The sequence below is a fragment of the Nerophis ophidion genome, linkage group LG09 (assembly GCF_033978795.1).
Source record: "Nerophis ophidion isolate RoL-2023_Sa linkage group LG09, RoL_Noph_v1.0, whole genome shotgun sequence".
Classification (NCBI taxonomy): Eukaryota; Metazoa; Chordata; class Actinopteri; order Syngnathiformes; family Syngnathidae; genus Nerophis; species Nerophis ophidion.
Genome location: NC_084619.1, coordinates 53,796,780 through 53,813,699, shown reverse-complemented (window position 1 = coordinate 53,813,699; position 16,920 = coordinate 53,796,780). Strand labels below are relative to the sequence as shown.

The following is a 16,920-nucleotide window of genomic DNA, read 5'->3' as shown; positions in this document are numbered from 1 at the left end:
TACAATGTACAATATTATCAATTATTTCACAAGGACATGTTTTAAGGATATTGTACAGTATAATTAAATCTAAAATGAATGTGATCACTTTCAGGATCATTTTATTTTTAGCCAGTAAACAACTGTTATGTACTTTTGAATCGGGTTTTCCCCTTTAAATAACAAAAATTATAGAATTTTACAATATTCATTATTATTAAATATTAAATGTGCCAACTAGTTTTACTGCATACATCATTCCCCCTTTACCCATTTGTTAAAAAGACGAAAGTTGATGCGAACGCCTACGTGCTGTCAGAAAACTAAAAGAAGAAGAATGCCTTTGTGCAATTACTGCTAATAAATCAATCAATAAAATGCATCAGTCAAATAGTACAGGCAACTTCGTTAACATGGAGCCACAGACAATTTCATTCAAAAAGTCCCAATTGCTAACATAAAGATACAACAACAAATAAAGGCAAAGAAGGCCTAGTAGGTAATTACAACATCAGACAAAGTATTAAAAATGTCGGTCCAATAACTGCACAGGGATGGGCAGAGCCAAAACATGTGTAGCAAGTAAGCTGGAGACTGTTGACACTGAAATAAGGCTATATGTGGCACAGATACAAGATTTATAAACTCTACTTAAAGCCCCACTTAAGAATTTTCAGTTTTGGTTTATATTGGCCGCACCAGTGAACCAAAGCGATGGCGTTTTCCCAAAAGGAAAACCACATTTACCATGAGGACTAGCGCATATAGCGTCCAACTGACACGATAATGCCACAATGATTCTGTATTACTGAACTTTCCACAGTAGGAACCTACATTCGTTTTCTACCACTTATTCCCTTTTGGGGACGTGGGGGTCGCTGGCGCCTATCTCAGCTACAATCGGGTGGAAGGAGGTGTACACCCTGGACGAGTCGCCATCTCATCGCAGGGTCAACATAGATAGACGGACAACATTCACACCAACCTACATATTTTACTCAAACCTTATATTTGCAGTTTGAAGTCACTGCATTGTTTTTTCCTTGTACAGTTCTTTTGAGTTTGTTGCGTGGTTGGTCAGTGTGGAACTGCAAAGTATCGCGCTGGTGGGTATTTATTGCTACCACACAAATTTCCAGTAGCTAAAATTAGTATTATTATTCTGATTTGAGCATTGAAAGTCACTTACTAGTTTAGCAGGAACAGATCCAAAGCAGCATTGGTCTAAAATCTCTTGTCTTTTGACCTCACGCAAGTTAGTGAAAGTCGTGCCATTGTTGATCCTTGATTGTCCCTCCCTTTTTTTTTTTTTTTGAAAACCCGATTCAAAAGTACATAACAGTTGTTTACTGGCTAAAAATAAAATGATCCTGAAAGTGATCACATTCATTTTAGATTTAATTATACTGTACAATATCCTTAAAACATGTCCTTGTGAAATAATTGATAATATTGTACATTGTACATTTTACTCCTCGTTTCATATTCAAAGTGAAAACATTTAAATGATCGGTTTGCCGTTTAAAGTGAGATCCGTACAATTAGGTCAGGGCTTCTCAAACTTTTTTTTTTTTCTGTCATCACCACTTTAGACTCAAGGCCCACCTACCCCCATCGCCCCAACAAAACAATTTATTGGACATCATGTGTGGTCTCGAGTTGTCTCTTTACTTTGTTGGGCCTGATGCTGTCTGCTGCTAGCCGTTTTAGACAAAGAACACACGGGTCTCTCCTCTGCCCCCACCTCCGCTGCCGTGAATCCAAGAGCAAGATACCCTTCGCCATATTTTCTTTTAGGTTGACTTTTTGGTTGATTAGACCCGTCATATTTTTGTTTCTCCGCAGACCTTTGAGGTGCGAGTTGCAAATGTATCCATTTTGTGTAATTGTGGTCCGCACATTAGCCTGCTACCCATCCGCGCGAAAGTTTGTTCCTCTTAGCCCTGCCTGCAAAAGTTACTGTTGCTATGTCTGTCAAACTTTCGCTCCTGCCGAGAAATTTAAAGCCTACAGGAAAAATTAGTAATTTACATTTATTTATACGGCGGATTTCACAGACAGAATCACAAAGTGATTTACAGTGTGTATAGAAAATGAAAGCATAGTAAAAAAAATCAAAAATAAAAATTTCCTCCCTTTCCTCGCGCCCCACCTGTCATGTCTCTATTCCCCACACTTTGAGAAATGCTGAATTAGGTCAACATTTTTCGACCCGTATGTACAGTCACCGTGTGCTCGGAGAAGAGGTAGGATTAAATATAAGTTTTACTTCTTAATATTCCTTTTCAGATTTGTTGAAAGGTGCAAATGGAACCATGTGATGTTACTTGACGTAAACATGTCTGTAACAAATACATCAAAACCATAGCCGCGTGTGTAATGACTAACATTTACATAACATTTTGTAGATGGCATTGCATGTCTTGACTTGTTCTATTCTGTCTTTTGAACGTACAAGTCAATGTCTTGTTTTTAGTGTGAGGTTTAACTGTTGTGTTTATTTTGTGTCATTGTGAAGTTTTTTGTACCTGAAAATCAGATATCCCGGCCCCCCAGACACATTTTTTCCTCTATATCTGCTCCCCAGGTCAAAATAATTGCCGAGTGTGACCGTGTGTGACCGTGTGTGACCGTGTGTGACCGTGTGTCTTGGCTACCACTCTTTACCGCATCTCTCCATGAACCCCGAAAAAAACATCCGACCAGGAGCGTTGGGTTGCAGTGCATTGTGGGTAGGCGAGTCTTGTACATGATCATGTTCTGTCGGTTCATTTGCAAAATAAACCAGAGAGCACAACTCAGCTTTGATACAAAATGAAAGTAAAAATAAGACTGAGAAGATCAAAATAATTGTCAAAGCAGCATCAAAGTTGTTGAAAGAACTATCTTGGTACCGGGTGCAAGCTGTACTACGGAGAGTAGACGTGACGGAGTCATGTTACCACATTCCAACACCCTGTTAATGGTCCGGTGGAATGCCAGAAGTTTGATAGCAACCGAACATGAATTAAAGGGATATATTAAAAATATGAAAACTAAACCACGTATAATTTGTATTCAAGAAACAGGGCTGAAGCCAAAATTAAACTTTATAATAAAAGGGTATATAACGATTCGTAAAGATAGGAATGAAGGGTAAAGAGGATGATGTGCCACATTTATCAAAGAAGATGTAGTCACGGGTAAAGAAACAGCAGAACCTTTAGCAAAAAAATGTGTTAAAGTGCACAGTAATGATAATTTGAGAAATGTGGAAAAACAAAAGAGAGAAAAAACAATGAGTTTAAATATTGGGGAAATGATGGAAGACAACGATAATAGCTTTACCAACACTATGGATATGACATTTTCTTTGAATGAAATGGTTCGAATTTTGAAAAAGGTTAAAAATACGTCACCGGGGAAAGACCTAGCGGGTTATCAAATGATCAAAAACTTAGGTAGCATCGTCAAAGAAGTGGTCTTGAAATGATATGACAGGTTATATGAAGAAGGAGAATGACCGGCAGAGGGGAAAATTAGCGGTAACAATTCCAATATGCAAGTCAGGGTAAGACCCGGAAGAGGCAGGAAATTATAAATTTGGGGAAAAGTAATGGAAAAAAAAAAGATTAATGAAAGACTAGTATATTATTTAGAGTCAAAAGAAATAAACAAAAAACTAACAAAGTGGTAAATAATGTTCAAGACTGGGGAACGGCTTGAGGTTTAAGATTCTCTGTTGGAAAGACAAAAGTCATACATTTTACAAAGACAAAAGTACCAAACAAGCTCCAAATAAAAACTCTAAGGTGAAAATATAGAAGAGGTACAAGTATTTAAATATTTAGGAATATGGTTTGATAAAAATATGAACTAGTCAACCCACATCAGCAAAATAGATTTGATTAGATTAGATTAGATAGTACTTTATTTATTCCTTCAGGAGTGTTCCTTCCGGAAAATAAAAAAAATAGGGGAAAAAGTAAAAAGGTGTTAAATATAATGAGGGCTTTGAGGGGTAATGATTGGGGGGCTGATAGGTTAACGTTGAAAACAATACATGTATATATTTATAACTTTAATTCCATCTGTTATTGATTACGGATGCATTATTTACCAATCTGCTTCAAAAACATGACTTGGGAAAATAGACCGGATCCAGTCACAGGCTTTAAGGTTATGTTGTGGAGCTACTACATCAACCCTAGTGCCAGTATTACAAGTAAAAATGAACGAAAAACCTTTGGACAAGAGGAGAGATCAACTCTCAGCAGTTTATCGGGCAACTTTAAAAGGATCCAAGCAAGGATATCCGACTTGTCCAGTGCTACCAATCTGCCAAGAAAAAGAGAAAACAAAAAAAGAATAGTTTTGGGTGGATTATAGGAGACATATGTAATAAAGTTAAAATTGACAATATTAAAGTTAGTCCTACAGTACCAATGCCTGCAATACCACCGTGGATGTTTGATAACCCAAAAGAAAACATGCAATTACTAAAGAATAGAAATTTAAATAGTTACCGGATAGAAAAATGGATTGAGATATGATATATACGGATGCATCAAAAACTATATAAAAAAAATAAAGGTAAGAGTTGTAGCAGTTATCCCACAAGGAAACATAGTATTAAATAAAATAATCAGTGATAAACTATCTGTTTTTACGGGGGAATTGGTAGCAATTTATATGGCAGTTAACTGGATAGAGGAAAACAAAGCAAGGAAAGTAGTTGTGTGCTCGCAGTCCAACAGTGCATTGATGAGCATAAAAAACATAGCATCAGAAACAAGACAAGATTTAGTTTATGAAATAGTTCAGGTAATCTATAGAATAAATAAAGCGGGAGGTGTGGTAACATTTCTTTGGGTTCCTTGGAAGATATTGTAGGATGGAATTCACAACACATAGGATATAAAGCATTATACACGTATTTTAAAAACATTGGGTTAAATAAAAGAATATAGAGTAGGGATCCATCTTGATCCACACTCCATTTCAACCAGAAGGTTGCTTGGCGGAAACAACCGCCCACCTCCGGAATCAGTCCCCGCCCATTCCCCTTAGGCGCGAAATTCATTTGAGCGAAAGACATTAGAGTGAGAGGAGCTCTTTAAAGCTCCTGAGAATCTTAAAAAGCTTACAGAAAACGAGAAAAACTTACAGCGGGTGCCTGTCGGACATTCACCGTCGTTTTCGATGATTTCCCCTCGGAGCAAGGATTCGATGTCTGGAGTCTTTGGCGCAATCAAGCCTTCTCCTCTGCCTGGAACGGCCGTTGACGGACCCGCCAGCTTTAAGGGAGACGAGCGAGCCGGAGATGTAAGTAAATATATGTATATATGTATTGTATACCGCATGTTTTTTTTCTTGTAAAATGAGAATCATTTGACTCACCAGACTGCGATTGTGTTAAAACGATCGCGTTAGGATCTTACGGCAAATCCTCTATAAAACAAAATAATGAATACACACAATATTAAATAATTCGAAGGTTTAAACACACCTCGATAATCATCTTCCAACTTTGTAAGACCGTTTAAGCAAAGTTCATCGTCTTTCACTTCGTCGTCATCGGCTGGTAAAAAAAAAGTATTACAACGTCGTACAAGTGCAATGCTTTTAACGTTTAAATGCTTAAATGGAGTTAAACCAATGTCTAATAACATGGTAAAGCAGAGGTAATGGTGTGTGTGTGTGTGTGTGTGTGTGTGTGTGCGTGTGTGTGTATGTGTGTGTGTGTGTGCGTGCGTGCGTGTGTGCGTGCGTGCGTGCGTGTCCTGTTGTTTCAGACGATCGTAAACATTTAAACTGTCAGATGGGCGGCCAGTTGCTATTCATACGACATTCTCAAGCTCTCATAAAAACTGAACCCTCCTTTGTACCCCAAACTGACCTGTTGTTTCAGACGATCATAAACATTTAAACTGTCAGATGGGAAGTCAGTAAAAACTGAACCCTGCTTTGTACCCCAAACTGACCTGTTGATTCAAACGACCGTAAAGACCAGTTGCTACGTGACACTGTGTTCTGCGATAGTTTTTTCCATCTGTTTAAATATGTTTTCGTGAGGTATGGAAGTTGTTTCAGTGCGTACGAATGTGTGTGTGTGTGTGTGTGTGTGTGTGTGTGTGTGTGTGTGTGTGTGTGTGCGTGTGTGTGTGTGTGTGTGTGTGTGTGCGTGTGTGCGTGTGTGCGTGTGTGCGCGTGTGCGCGTGTGCGTGTGTGTGTGCGTGTGTGTGTGTGTGTGTGTGTGTGCGTGTGTGTGCGTGTCCACCAAAAACTTCCCAATCCACGATAGATAACGATGAAAATATCGAGAAAGGGCTTCCGTCTCTTCTTTCTTTTAGCTGAAATAAGCAGATATCCCCCATTTCGTATCTGAATACAAATCCAAAAGATCCCTCCCCTTCCAAGTCCCATTTCTCACGCAAAGATTCGGTCGGCGGCATCTGAATACGATTTAGAAACACTCGACTTTTTTGCGGAGCGTCAATGTAAGTTTTATTATTTTTATAAATCGACACAGGCGTTTCACTAATCATGACCGAATCGAACAAAGTCTTTACGCTAACGTATAAAGCTCCAAATAATGACTAAGCCTTACACCGCCCTTTTGTACCCCTCCTCTGCGTGTGTGTGTGTGTGTGTGTGTGTGTGTGTGTGTGTGTGTGTGTGTGTGTGTGTGTGTGCGTGTCCACATCTCCACACGTAACATTCCCAGCCATCAATACATCGAAATCTGGAAGTTGTTTCAAACGATCGTAAACATTTAAACTATCAAATATATGGTCACATGCTGCTCAGATGACATTGCTTTCTTAAAAAAACTGATCCCTCCTCTGTTCCCTGTCAGGTCTTAACTCCACCCTCTTCCTGGTTTAACCACTCCCACCGCAGGTCTTAACTCTGCCCTCTTTCTGTTTAAAACTCCACCCTCTTCCTGGTTTAACCACTCCCACCGCAGGTCTTAACTCCACCCTCTTCCGGGTAAGCCACACCCACTTGACCTTGACATTTGAACCTGACCTTTGACTTTGACCTTTGACTTTGACCTTTAACCTTGACCCCCTCATAAATCATTAACCTTTGAACTTGACCCCTCATAAATCATTGACCTTTGACCTTGAGGGGTCATAAATCATTGTTTTATGGGGGGTCATAAATCACTTTTGACTAAAGGTAGGGACTTAAATTCTCTGAAGTGGTTCCAGAGCCCTTGCTGTGCGTCGAAGTGAGTCCGACTATATCTAGCCGGAATTTCTCGACTTCGCGCACTAGCTCAGGCTCTTTCCACCCCAGTGACGTGACGTTCCACGTCCCAAGAGCTAGCTTCTGTAGCCGAGGATCGGACCGCCAAGTGCCCTGCCTTCGGCTGTCGCCCAGCTCACAATGCACCACAATGAAACCGTTCCCCCACCAGAAGGCGGAGGGAGGCTACCCTCTCGTCCACTGGGTTGAACTCCAACGTACAGGCTTTGAGCTGGGGAGAAACAAGAATTTTACCGCAGCTTGTCGCCTCTCACTGCGTGCAACACCAGAGTGGAAGAGAGTCCAGTCCTTCTCGAGAGAACTTGCTGTGCGTCGAGGGGAGTCCGACTATATCCAGTCGGAACTTCTCTACCTTGCGCACTAGCTCAGGCTCCCCACCTCACTGGGGGAGTGACATTCAACGTCCCAAGAGCTAACTTCTGTAGCCGAGGATCGGACCGCCAAGTGCCCTGCCTTCGGCTGCCGCCCAGCTCACAACGCACCAGACCTCTATGGCCCCTGCTATGGGTGGTGAGCCCATTGGAGGGGTGACCCACGTTGCCTCTTCGGGCTGTGCCCGGCCGGGCCCCATGGGAACAGGCCCGGCCACCAGGCGCTCGCCATCGTGCCCCACCTCCGGGCCTGGCTCCAGAGGGGGGCCCCGGTGACCCGCGTCCGGGCGAGGGAAATCTGGGTCCATGGTTTTTCATCTTCATAAAGGTCTTCGAGCTGCTCTTTGTCTGATCCCTCACCTAGAACCTGTTTGCCATGGGAGACCCTACCAGGGGGCTTTATGCCCCCGGACAACATAGCTCCTAGGATCATTGGGACACGCAAACTCCTCTACCACGATAAGGTTGCAGCTCAGAGAGGAGTCCATTATCCCTCCTCCACCAAATTTCACACTTAGTACAATGTTGTCCGAAATGTGTCGTTCAACTGGCAACCTCCTAACCCAGACACATCCATCAGATTGCCAGATGGAAAAATGTGACTCATCACTGCTCTAGAGTCCAGTGGCAACGTGCTTTACACCACTGCATCCGACGCTTTGCATTGGACTTCGTGATGTATGGCTTAGGTTCAGGTGCTTGGCCATGGAAACCCATCCCATGAAGCTCTCTGCGTACTGTACGTGGGTTAATTTGAAGGTCACATAAAGTTTGGAGCTCTCTAGCAACTGACTGAGCAGAAAGACTGCAACCTTTTTGCACTATGCGCTTCAGCATCAGCTGACCACTCTCGTCAGTTAACGTGGCCCACTACTGAGTTGCTGTTGTTCCTAAACTCTTCCATTTTCTTATAATAAAGCCGACAGTTGACTTTGGAATATTTAAGAGCGAGGAAATTTCACGTCTGGATTTGTTGCACAGGTGCCATCCTATGACAGTTCCACGCTAGAAATGTATTCTTTCACAAATGTTTGTAGAAACAGTCTCCATGCCTAAGTGCTTGATTTTATACACCTGTGGCCAGGCTTAGTTATTAGAACACCTGATTCTCATCATTTCGATGGGTGGCCAAATACTTTTGGCAATACAGTGTATAATAACGATGCAAGTAACCCTGTCAAACACAATAAACATATTTTTCATTACTGTATATTTCAATCAATCAATCAATCAATCAATCAATCAATGTTTATTTATATAGCCCTAAATTACAAGTGTCTCAAAGGGCTGCACAAACCACGACGACATCCTCGGTAGAGCCCGCATAAGGGCAAGGAAAAACTCACCCCAGTGGGATGTCGGTGACAGTGACAATGATAACTATGAGAAGCCTTGGAGAGGACCGCATGTGTGGGCAACGCCCCCTAGGGGACCAAAAGTAATGGATGTCGAGCGGGTCCAACATAATATTGTGAAAGTCCAATTCATATTGGATCTAACATAACCGTGAGAGTCCAGTCCAAAGTGGATCCAATATAGTAGCGAGAGTCCCGTCCAAAGTGGAGCCAGCAGGAAACCATCCCAAGCGGAGGCGGATCAGCAGCGCAGAGATGTCCCCAGCCTATATACAGGCGAGCGGTCCATCCTGGGTCCCGACTCTGGACAGCCAGTACTTCATCCATGGCCACCGGACCGGACCCCCTCCACAAGGGAAAGGGGGACAGAAGAGAAAAAGAAAAGAAACGGCATATAAACTGGTCTAAAAAGGGGGCCTATTTAAAGGCTAGAGTATACAAATGACTTTTAAGATGAGACTTAAATGCTTCTACTGATTTAGTGCCCAAGCAGCAACAGCTGCAGGGGCCCTATTGGTAATGTTTATTTTTTAATTATTCTCCCACTTTTATCACATTTTTGAGGGAATTAACATGCACAAAAACTCACTGGTTTTCGCAAGCGCGTCAGGTCTGGCAAAGAAAATAAATTTTTTCGGAGTCCAAAACACAAAATGTCGAAAATTATAAAAAAAATAGCCCCTGCCACCCGTTTCCCGTATCTTCACAAAAATCTCTGGAGACGTCTATCATGACAAGACTCACGTAAAAGTCTTAAGAACCCATAATTGAAAACAAGCAGATTTCCGTCGGCCATTTTTTTAGGGCCAGAAACAGTAGTTGTACAAACCCCAAAACCAGTGAAGTTGGCACTTTGTGTAAATGGTAAATAAAAACAGAATACAATGATATGCAGATCCTTTTCAACCTATATTCATTTGAATAGACTGAAAAGACAAGATATTTAATGTTCAAACTGAAAAACTCAATTGTTTTTGCAAATCTTTTACTTAGAATTTAATGGCAGCAACAAATTACAATCAAGATGCCACAGGGGCATGTTTACCACTGTGTTACATGGCCTTTCCTTTTAACAACACTCAGTAAACGTTTGGGAACTGAGAACAATTTTTGAAGCTTTTTAGGTGGAATTCTTTCCCATTCTTGCTTGATGTACAGCTTAAGTTGTTCAACGGTCTCCGTTGTGGTATTTTACGCTTCATATTGCGCCACACATTTTTAATGAGAGACACGGGTGTCCATGATAATAATGCTTGGATGGCAACATATGTTGCTCAAAACCTGTATGGACCTTTCAGCATTAATGGTGCCTTCACAGATGTGTAAGTTACCCATGACTTGGGCACTTGATAGATAGATAGATGGATAGTACTTTGATTCCTTCAGGAGAGTTCCTTTAGGAAAATTAAAATTCCAGCAGCAGTGTACAGAGTTGAGATCAATTTAAATAAAAGTAAAAAGTAAATAATGGGGGTTTAAATGGAAACAAAATAGAGAAATATTACAATAAGAATAAAAACTAAAAAGCAACAATGGGAATAACAATATAACAGTAAAATAAGAATATAACAAGACAAAGTAGCCAGTAGTGACCATGTTATGAAAACATGTTATTGTTTTTTCACTAATACACTCCCATACCATCAGAGATGCTGGCTTTGGAACTTTGCGCCCATAACAATACGGATGGTTCTTTTCCTCTTTGTTGTGGAGGACACGACGTCCACAGTTTTCAAAAACAATTTGAAATGTGGACTCGTCAGACCACAGAACACTTTCCCACTTTGCATCAGGCCATCATAGATGAGCTCGGCGTTTCTGTTTGCTGTTGATAAATGGCTTTCGCTTTGCTTAGTAGAGTTCTAACTTGCACTTACAGATGTAGCGACGAACTGTAGTTACTGATGGTGGTTTTCTGAAGTGTTCCTCAGCCCATGGTGTGATATCCTTTACATACTGATGTCGCTTTTTCATGCAGTACCGCCTGAGGGATCAAAGGTCCGTAATGTCATTGCTTACGTGCAGTGATTTCTCCTGATTCATTTATATTATGGACCGTAGATGGTGAAATCAATCATCACACCCACCTGGTATCAATTAGCCTGTTCACCTGTGGGATGTTAAAAAAAAAGTGCTTGATGAGCATCCCTCAACTTTCTTAGTCGTTTTTGCCACTTGTGCCAGCTTTTTTGAAACATGTTGCAGACATCAAATTCTAAAGAGCTAATATTTGCAAAAAATAACTAAAGTTTTTCAGTTTGAATGTTAAATATCTTCTATTGGCAATCTATTCAATTGAATATAGGTTGAAAAGGATTAACAAATCATTTTATTCTGTTTTTTTATTTACGATTTACACAACGTGCCAACTTCACAGGTTTTGGGATTTGTATTTTAACAACCTCCTCCTAGGGGCTTTGGCAAATTAATTTTGCCTTGTGCATGGCATGGCGCCAAACCTTGATTTAATGTTTTGCTGAACATTTGTAACTCGTGTCCACAAATTTAGATCGTTATTATAATTGATTGAAATGATGAAGACGACAAAACTTTGACGTTCTGCATGGGTCAGTACCTATTCGTCCCCCTTCGTGACGGGCAGAGCCTGGCGGGAAAACAACTGCTCCTCGCCATCAACCATCAAACTGTCATTACTTCACTTTAAATAATCATATCTCCTTCCAGACTGATATATAAGGCTCTAACGTCGGAAACTGATCATGACTTGACGTTGATATTGACATTATGATTGCCCCCTTTAGGTGGAAAACTATAACAGTGGTAACTTCCTTCCACGTGCGCCAGTCTTCTTGAATTTCTTGACGGTGCATTGGGAATGACGTGCATGCGTCATGCCTTCCAGCCGACTTGCGTGAACCCCGGGGATTCGTTCAACGCTGCTTGCAGCTTTAATTTCCATTGTAATTGGAAAGTGAATAAATTAATTATTATAAACAGGGAAAAAAACGTAAAAATAAAATGGATTCAATATTTGTTGGCAAAAATTGCACTTCGATAAATAATAAACATCTTAAAGTCCGTTTTTTCCTTCAATTGGAAAAACTGGGTCTGGTAGGGTTTTTTTTTTCTTTTTTGTTGCCAATTGCAACTGTATGACGTTTTTCGATGCCCGTGGAGATCGTATTTAATGCGGTTTAATGCCATTTAAGGCATGGGTAGGGAACATATGGCTCTAGAGCCAGATGTGGCTCTTTTGATGACTGCATCTGGCTCTCGGATAAATCTGAGCTGACATTGGTTAACAGGATAAGTAATGAATAATTCCACTTGTAATCACAGTGTTAAAAACAACGTTCAAAATATAAAACATTGTCATGCATTTTTATGTTCAAGAAGTTGCGTTAATGGTAAGAAGTAATTTATTTATTATTGGTTAGTGTCGGGCTTGCCCTCTTGGGGGTTCTTCAGACCACCAAGAGCCTGTTTTAGGGTTACAATATTGCTTTATTTTATTTTTCTCTCAGTTGCTTTACAGCAATTGTCTTTTTCTCTTTCGTCCTCACTCGCACTCTGGCTCCAGCCCCAATCCTGTCTCTCCTCCTGGCTGCTGCTTATAACAGAGCGACAGGTGATTAGATAAAAAGGCCCAGGTGGGCCATCTACGCACCTGTCGCTGATTTCGAGGCCGGTCCTGGCAACATCCCGCTTTGCTGCAGGTCCGCAGGCCACGCCCCCTCCACAGTTAGCTTCAGAATAACAATGTTATTACAAAGAATAAGAGACTTATTATACTCTGGAAATGTTGGTCTTACTTAAAAATGCACGCGTTTAGTTGTGTTCAGTGTTAAAGAAAATATTATATGGCTCTTAGGGAAATACATTTTAAAATATTTGGCTTCTTGGCTCTCTCAGCCAAAAAGGTTCCCGACCCCTGATTTAAGGCCTTAACTTTTGCAAAATCTATTTAAAGTATCAGAGTGGAAAAACAAGTTTAATTAATATGCTCTATAGTGTTTTATTGTATCCATTAAACCATATCCAATTGTATTTACAATCCGCAAAGTTAGTGAAAATACCCTTTAAACATCACAAAATGCTACAAATTCTTAAATCTTTTAAATATTCTGTTGTGAATATATTCGGCTATTTCCGTAAAGTCTATGTCACTGTAGTAACGCTTCTGCACTCTGACCATGTTATCAAATCAGTCACACACTGAACATACGCAAAAATTGGAAAGAAATGTGCTGTTTATCATTCTTTGTTAGGATTGTGACTTTATTATGCATTCGAAATCGTAAATAAATAGCTAACAATTGAGTCAACAGATCAAGGGTCCTCTATTACGCTCATTATGCTCTCTAAAAAACATCCGAAAACCGTCAACAAAACTCCACTTACTTGTCTTGACCTGAAAATTAACCAAATACTGTATGAGTGATATTTTTATAATAAGGGCCAACGCAGACCGACAATTTTAGTGGCGCATTGATAGCTGTGAGCTAATATTAGCTTACGCTGCTATTGTTGACGCACTAAGCTGACTTATGCTTTGTCTCAAACTTGCTAAAAGTAAATTCTAGTTTATAATTCATGCATCTCTCACCAATGTGGCCATGGACCAACAAGACTGGTTGACTTGGCAAAAAAAGACCAAAAAAGACGCTAGTTGCGGCAGCTTCTTTTTTAACTCTTCGTGACGTTTGTGATTAATTCTTCATCTAAACCGGATTATGTGAGCGTCAAGTCGGCTGGTGCCCCGGCGGTAGTGGAAATATTACAGAAAGTGTTTGTTTTATCATGGTTAGTTTGTATGTTCAGCACCTAGCAATGCTGCGGATGCTGTAGTGTTTCAATAAAGCTGATTTATTTAGCACTCGGCTTCTAAAACCTATTGCACATCCTCTTTATGTTCAGGCGCAAAAACATAAAGTTCTGCATCATAATTTTTCCCAAAGTGATCGTTGTTGGCTCTCACAAAGTCTGCTTGATTAACATTGTTGTTGATGGGGTAGGGATCTGCACTTTCTAATGCTACATCACGCGACCATGTGACTGGCTTGCACATTAGCTCTCAAAATGGCTAGGGAATCTCTGTGAAAATATCGTTTTGGATGTCTTTGGTGTCACAAATCAGATACATATAACAATAGCTTCGATTGAGAGGCAACTTGTTTTTCACTCTCCTATTACTTTTATTGCTTTTTAATGAAACCTGCAGCTCGTACCTTGAAAAAATGTGTATTGCAAAACAGCGTCGCCCATTGACATACATTTAAATCAATTTAATCGATGCTTGCCCTACCCAAAACAGCACAATTTTAACATGTAACATGCCTTTTAAAAAGAAAACAAACTTTCAGATAATAAATATTGGATTGATAATACAATTAAAAAAAGAAAAACGCAAAAAAAACTACAAGAGATTCATGATGTGTTGTAATAATAATGTACAGCATTTACCTTGTAGAGGGGACTTTTACGGTATAGCCTTCCAGTGGCTTCTCTGTCAGTAGCTTGTCCATATTTTCATGGATAAATGTCCACTTGCATGCTTAAATGCTATCCGTAACGTGCGTCGAGTACCAAAATATATTACTTTGAGGTGTGTACCTGAAAAATGTGTTTAAAATGCTATCCTGCAAACGTTAGCATCCATTAAGTACCAAAGTATGACTCAGGTGTATACATACAAAATTTGCTAAAAAAGGCAGACATACTAACGTTAGCATGCTAACAGGTATCATTTGTCAAGGAACAAAATATTTGATGCCATGGCGTATACCTGCAAAATTAGCAAAAAAGCTAGCATGCTAATATTAGAATGCTAACAACGATTGCGTCGCAGGCCTATAAAAATGTTTCCACGGGCCGCATTTTGGACACACCTGTGCTCGGAGGTTAGCTAGTAGCAGCAAGTAAAACTTGTTGGAGGTGACTTAAAGACATTATTTACAAATGACTCAATTCCACTTTTAGAATTGGTACGATTGTGACAAATTGAGTCTTTAGTGTGTGAGCACCATTTTTGTTGTCATTTTTGTTGTTGTCGTTCCATCTTTTCTTTTCACTGTCACACATTGAAACAGATGTTTTGTCATATCAATCTATTAACTCTTCTTTTTCTTTTCACAAATTTCAGTTTGGACACTGTCACATAGGCAGACAGGTACTATGCAGTTGGATTTGGCGTGCTTTTTTCTTACGTTTTCTTTACACTACACCCCCTTTCCGCCTCCCTGCTCATTCAAATGTTCTTTACCAAATGTTGATTTGCAAAACACTATCAATGGGATGTTTATGACACGGCACATACATACATAATAATTATTGTAAGCCATTTGGACAAGAGGTACATCCCGTTGATTATTGTAAAATAACACGTTGGCACGGAACATCTGCATTTTATTGTGTTTAAAAATTTTTTTTTTTTATCATCATGGGTTTAAATCAGACCTGGGCAAAATAAGGCCCGCTTTTTCAAGCTTTTAAATCCGACGTTTCCAAATGAGGTTTTTTTTTGTGAAGTACTGTTTTCGAATTACCGTAAGTCTTGAACTGAGGAAATCATTCCAATAGTTGGAATCTGCGCTTTTGAGTGATATATGGGCTGTTAGGGTATTCATAAAGATGACGTCACATCAGCTCTCAGAGTAAAGGAGGGGCAAAGCAGAGAGTGGGCGGGGTTTGTTGACGTAGCAACCAGCGTCAAATTCCAGTATACTAGGCCAGTAAGTTTTGGTATTGAAAAAATTAAAGTTGTATTGACACTTAAAAAGGGGTTTGGCATTGTAATATGACAAAAATAAATAAATGCACTTTTAGTGGCTATTTTCTATCCTCTTTTTTTACACTGTTATTGTTTTTTGTGTGTCACCGGTTTTCATGTTTAACTTTTTGTAATTGTTCTTAGAGTAGTTTTAATAACATACATTTTCACTTTTACTTCAGTATTTTTGTGAAGAACAAAAACGCTACTTTTACTGCGTTACATTGAGTTTTATTCCGATCGTTACATTTTTCATTTTACAATTATGTGTAATAATATCAGCTATTCGTATTAATATATCAACGAGCATTCTTCCTGTCACATGACTCTGTTTCGCCAATCCAATGTAAGCACTAGTGACTTTTGACTCCGTCCCACCAATCAAAGGCAGTGAGGAATGACAGGTAGTGGTGTACGATACAACAGATTTTTTACCCAATCTGATACCGAGTAAAATTCAGGCCAGTATCAGCGATACAAATTTGACATCGATATTTGTGCAAAGGTACCTAATGTGTCTGCTATAATTAAAACATTTGTGTATTTCAAATAACAGCATTAGGCTATTTATTATTATGTATTTATTATATCGTATTCTTAAATTATGTGTTGTATAATATTTATTATTACATATGTATTATTTTCTATTATTTCTTATTCTTATTATATACTCTATTTCAAACTATGAATATATCGAGGTAGTGGCGTGAATAGCAATATAGTCAAGCTAAACAGAAAATACAAAGTACAAAAATCATACAAAATGCACGAAAATGTACCATAACAAAAAGAAACTAGTAACCGAAATAACATGAAAATTAACGAATTAATATGAACTACTGCTAGAGTAAAAAGTCACTATTTAACGTAAAAATACTGAACTAACTTCAGTTGCATTTTTCATGTTAACGATACGCATGATCTCCAGGGTTTCCCACACATTCATTTATTTGTGGCGGCCCGCCACTAAAGAATTACGGCCGCCACAAATAAAAAAAAACAACAACAAAAAATAAAATATATATACATATATATATATATATATATATATATATATATATATATATATATATATATATATATATATATATGTATATATTTTTTTTTTTTTCCGGCTTTTGACTCGCTTGACCACTCATAAAAGCAATGGGACTCTGTCTGTGAATGGAGCTTGTAGTTACATATTATATGAATATGTAAATATTATATAAATATGTATATAAATATGTAC

The 16,920-nt window shown here is 39.3% G+C and overlaps 1 protein-coding gene across 6 annotated transcripts in view; it reads left to right on the top strand.

The window, feature by feature from the left end:
* kcnh1a (potassium voltage-gated channel, subfamily H (eag-related), member 1a) overlaps positions 1-16,920 on the top strand; it is a 171,768-nt gene that overhangs the window by 20,779 nt on the left and 134,069 nt on the right. For 4 of the 6 annotated variants that reach the window (XR_009808180.1, XM_061911253.1, XM_061911252.1 and 1 more), the window contains exon 2: positions 15,063-15,089. The exons of the other annotated variants lie outside the window; for them this stretch is intronic. Coding sequence is in view for 2 of the 4 variants with exons in the window: in XM_061911253.1 (XP_061767237.1) it covers positions 15,063-15,089 (27 nt within the window). In the remaining 2 variants the exon portion in view is untranslated. The remainder of the gene's footprint in view (positions 1-15,062; positions 15,090-16,920) is intronic. 6 annotated transcript variants of the gene reach the window in all.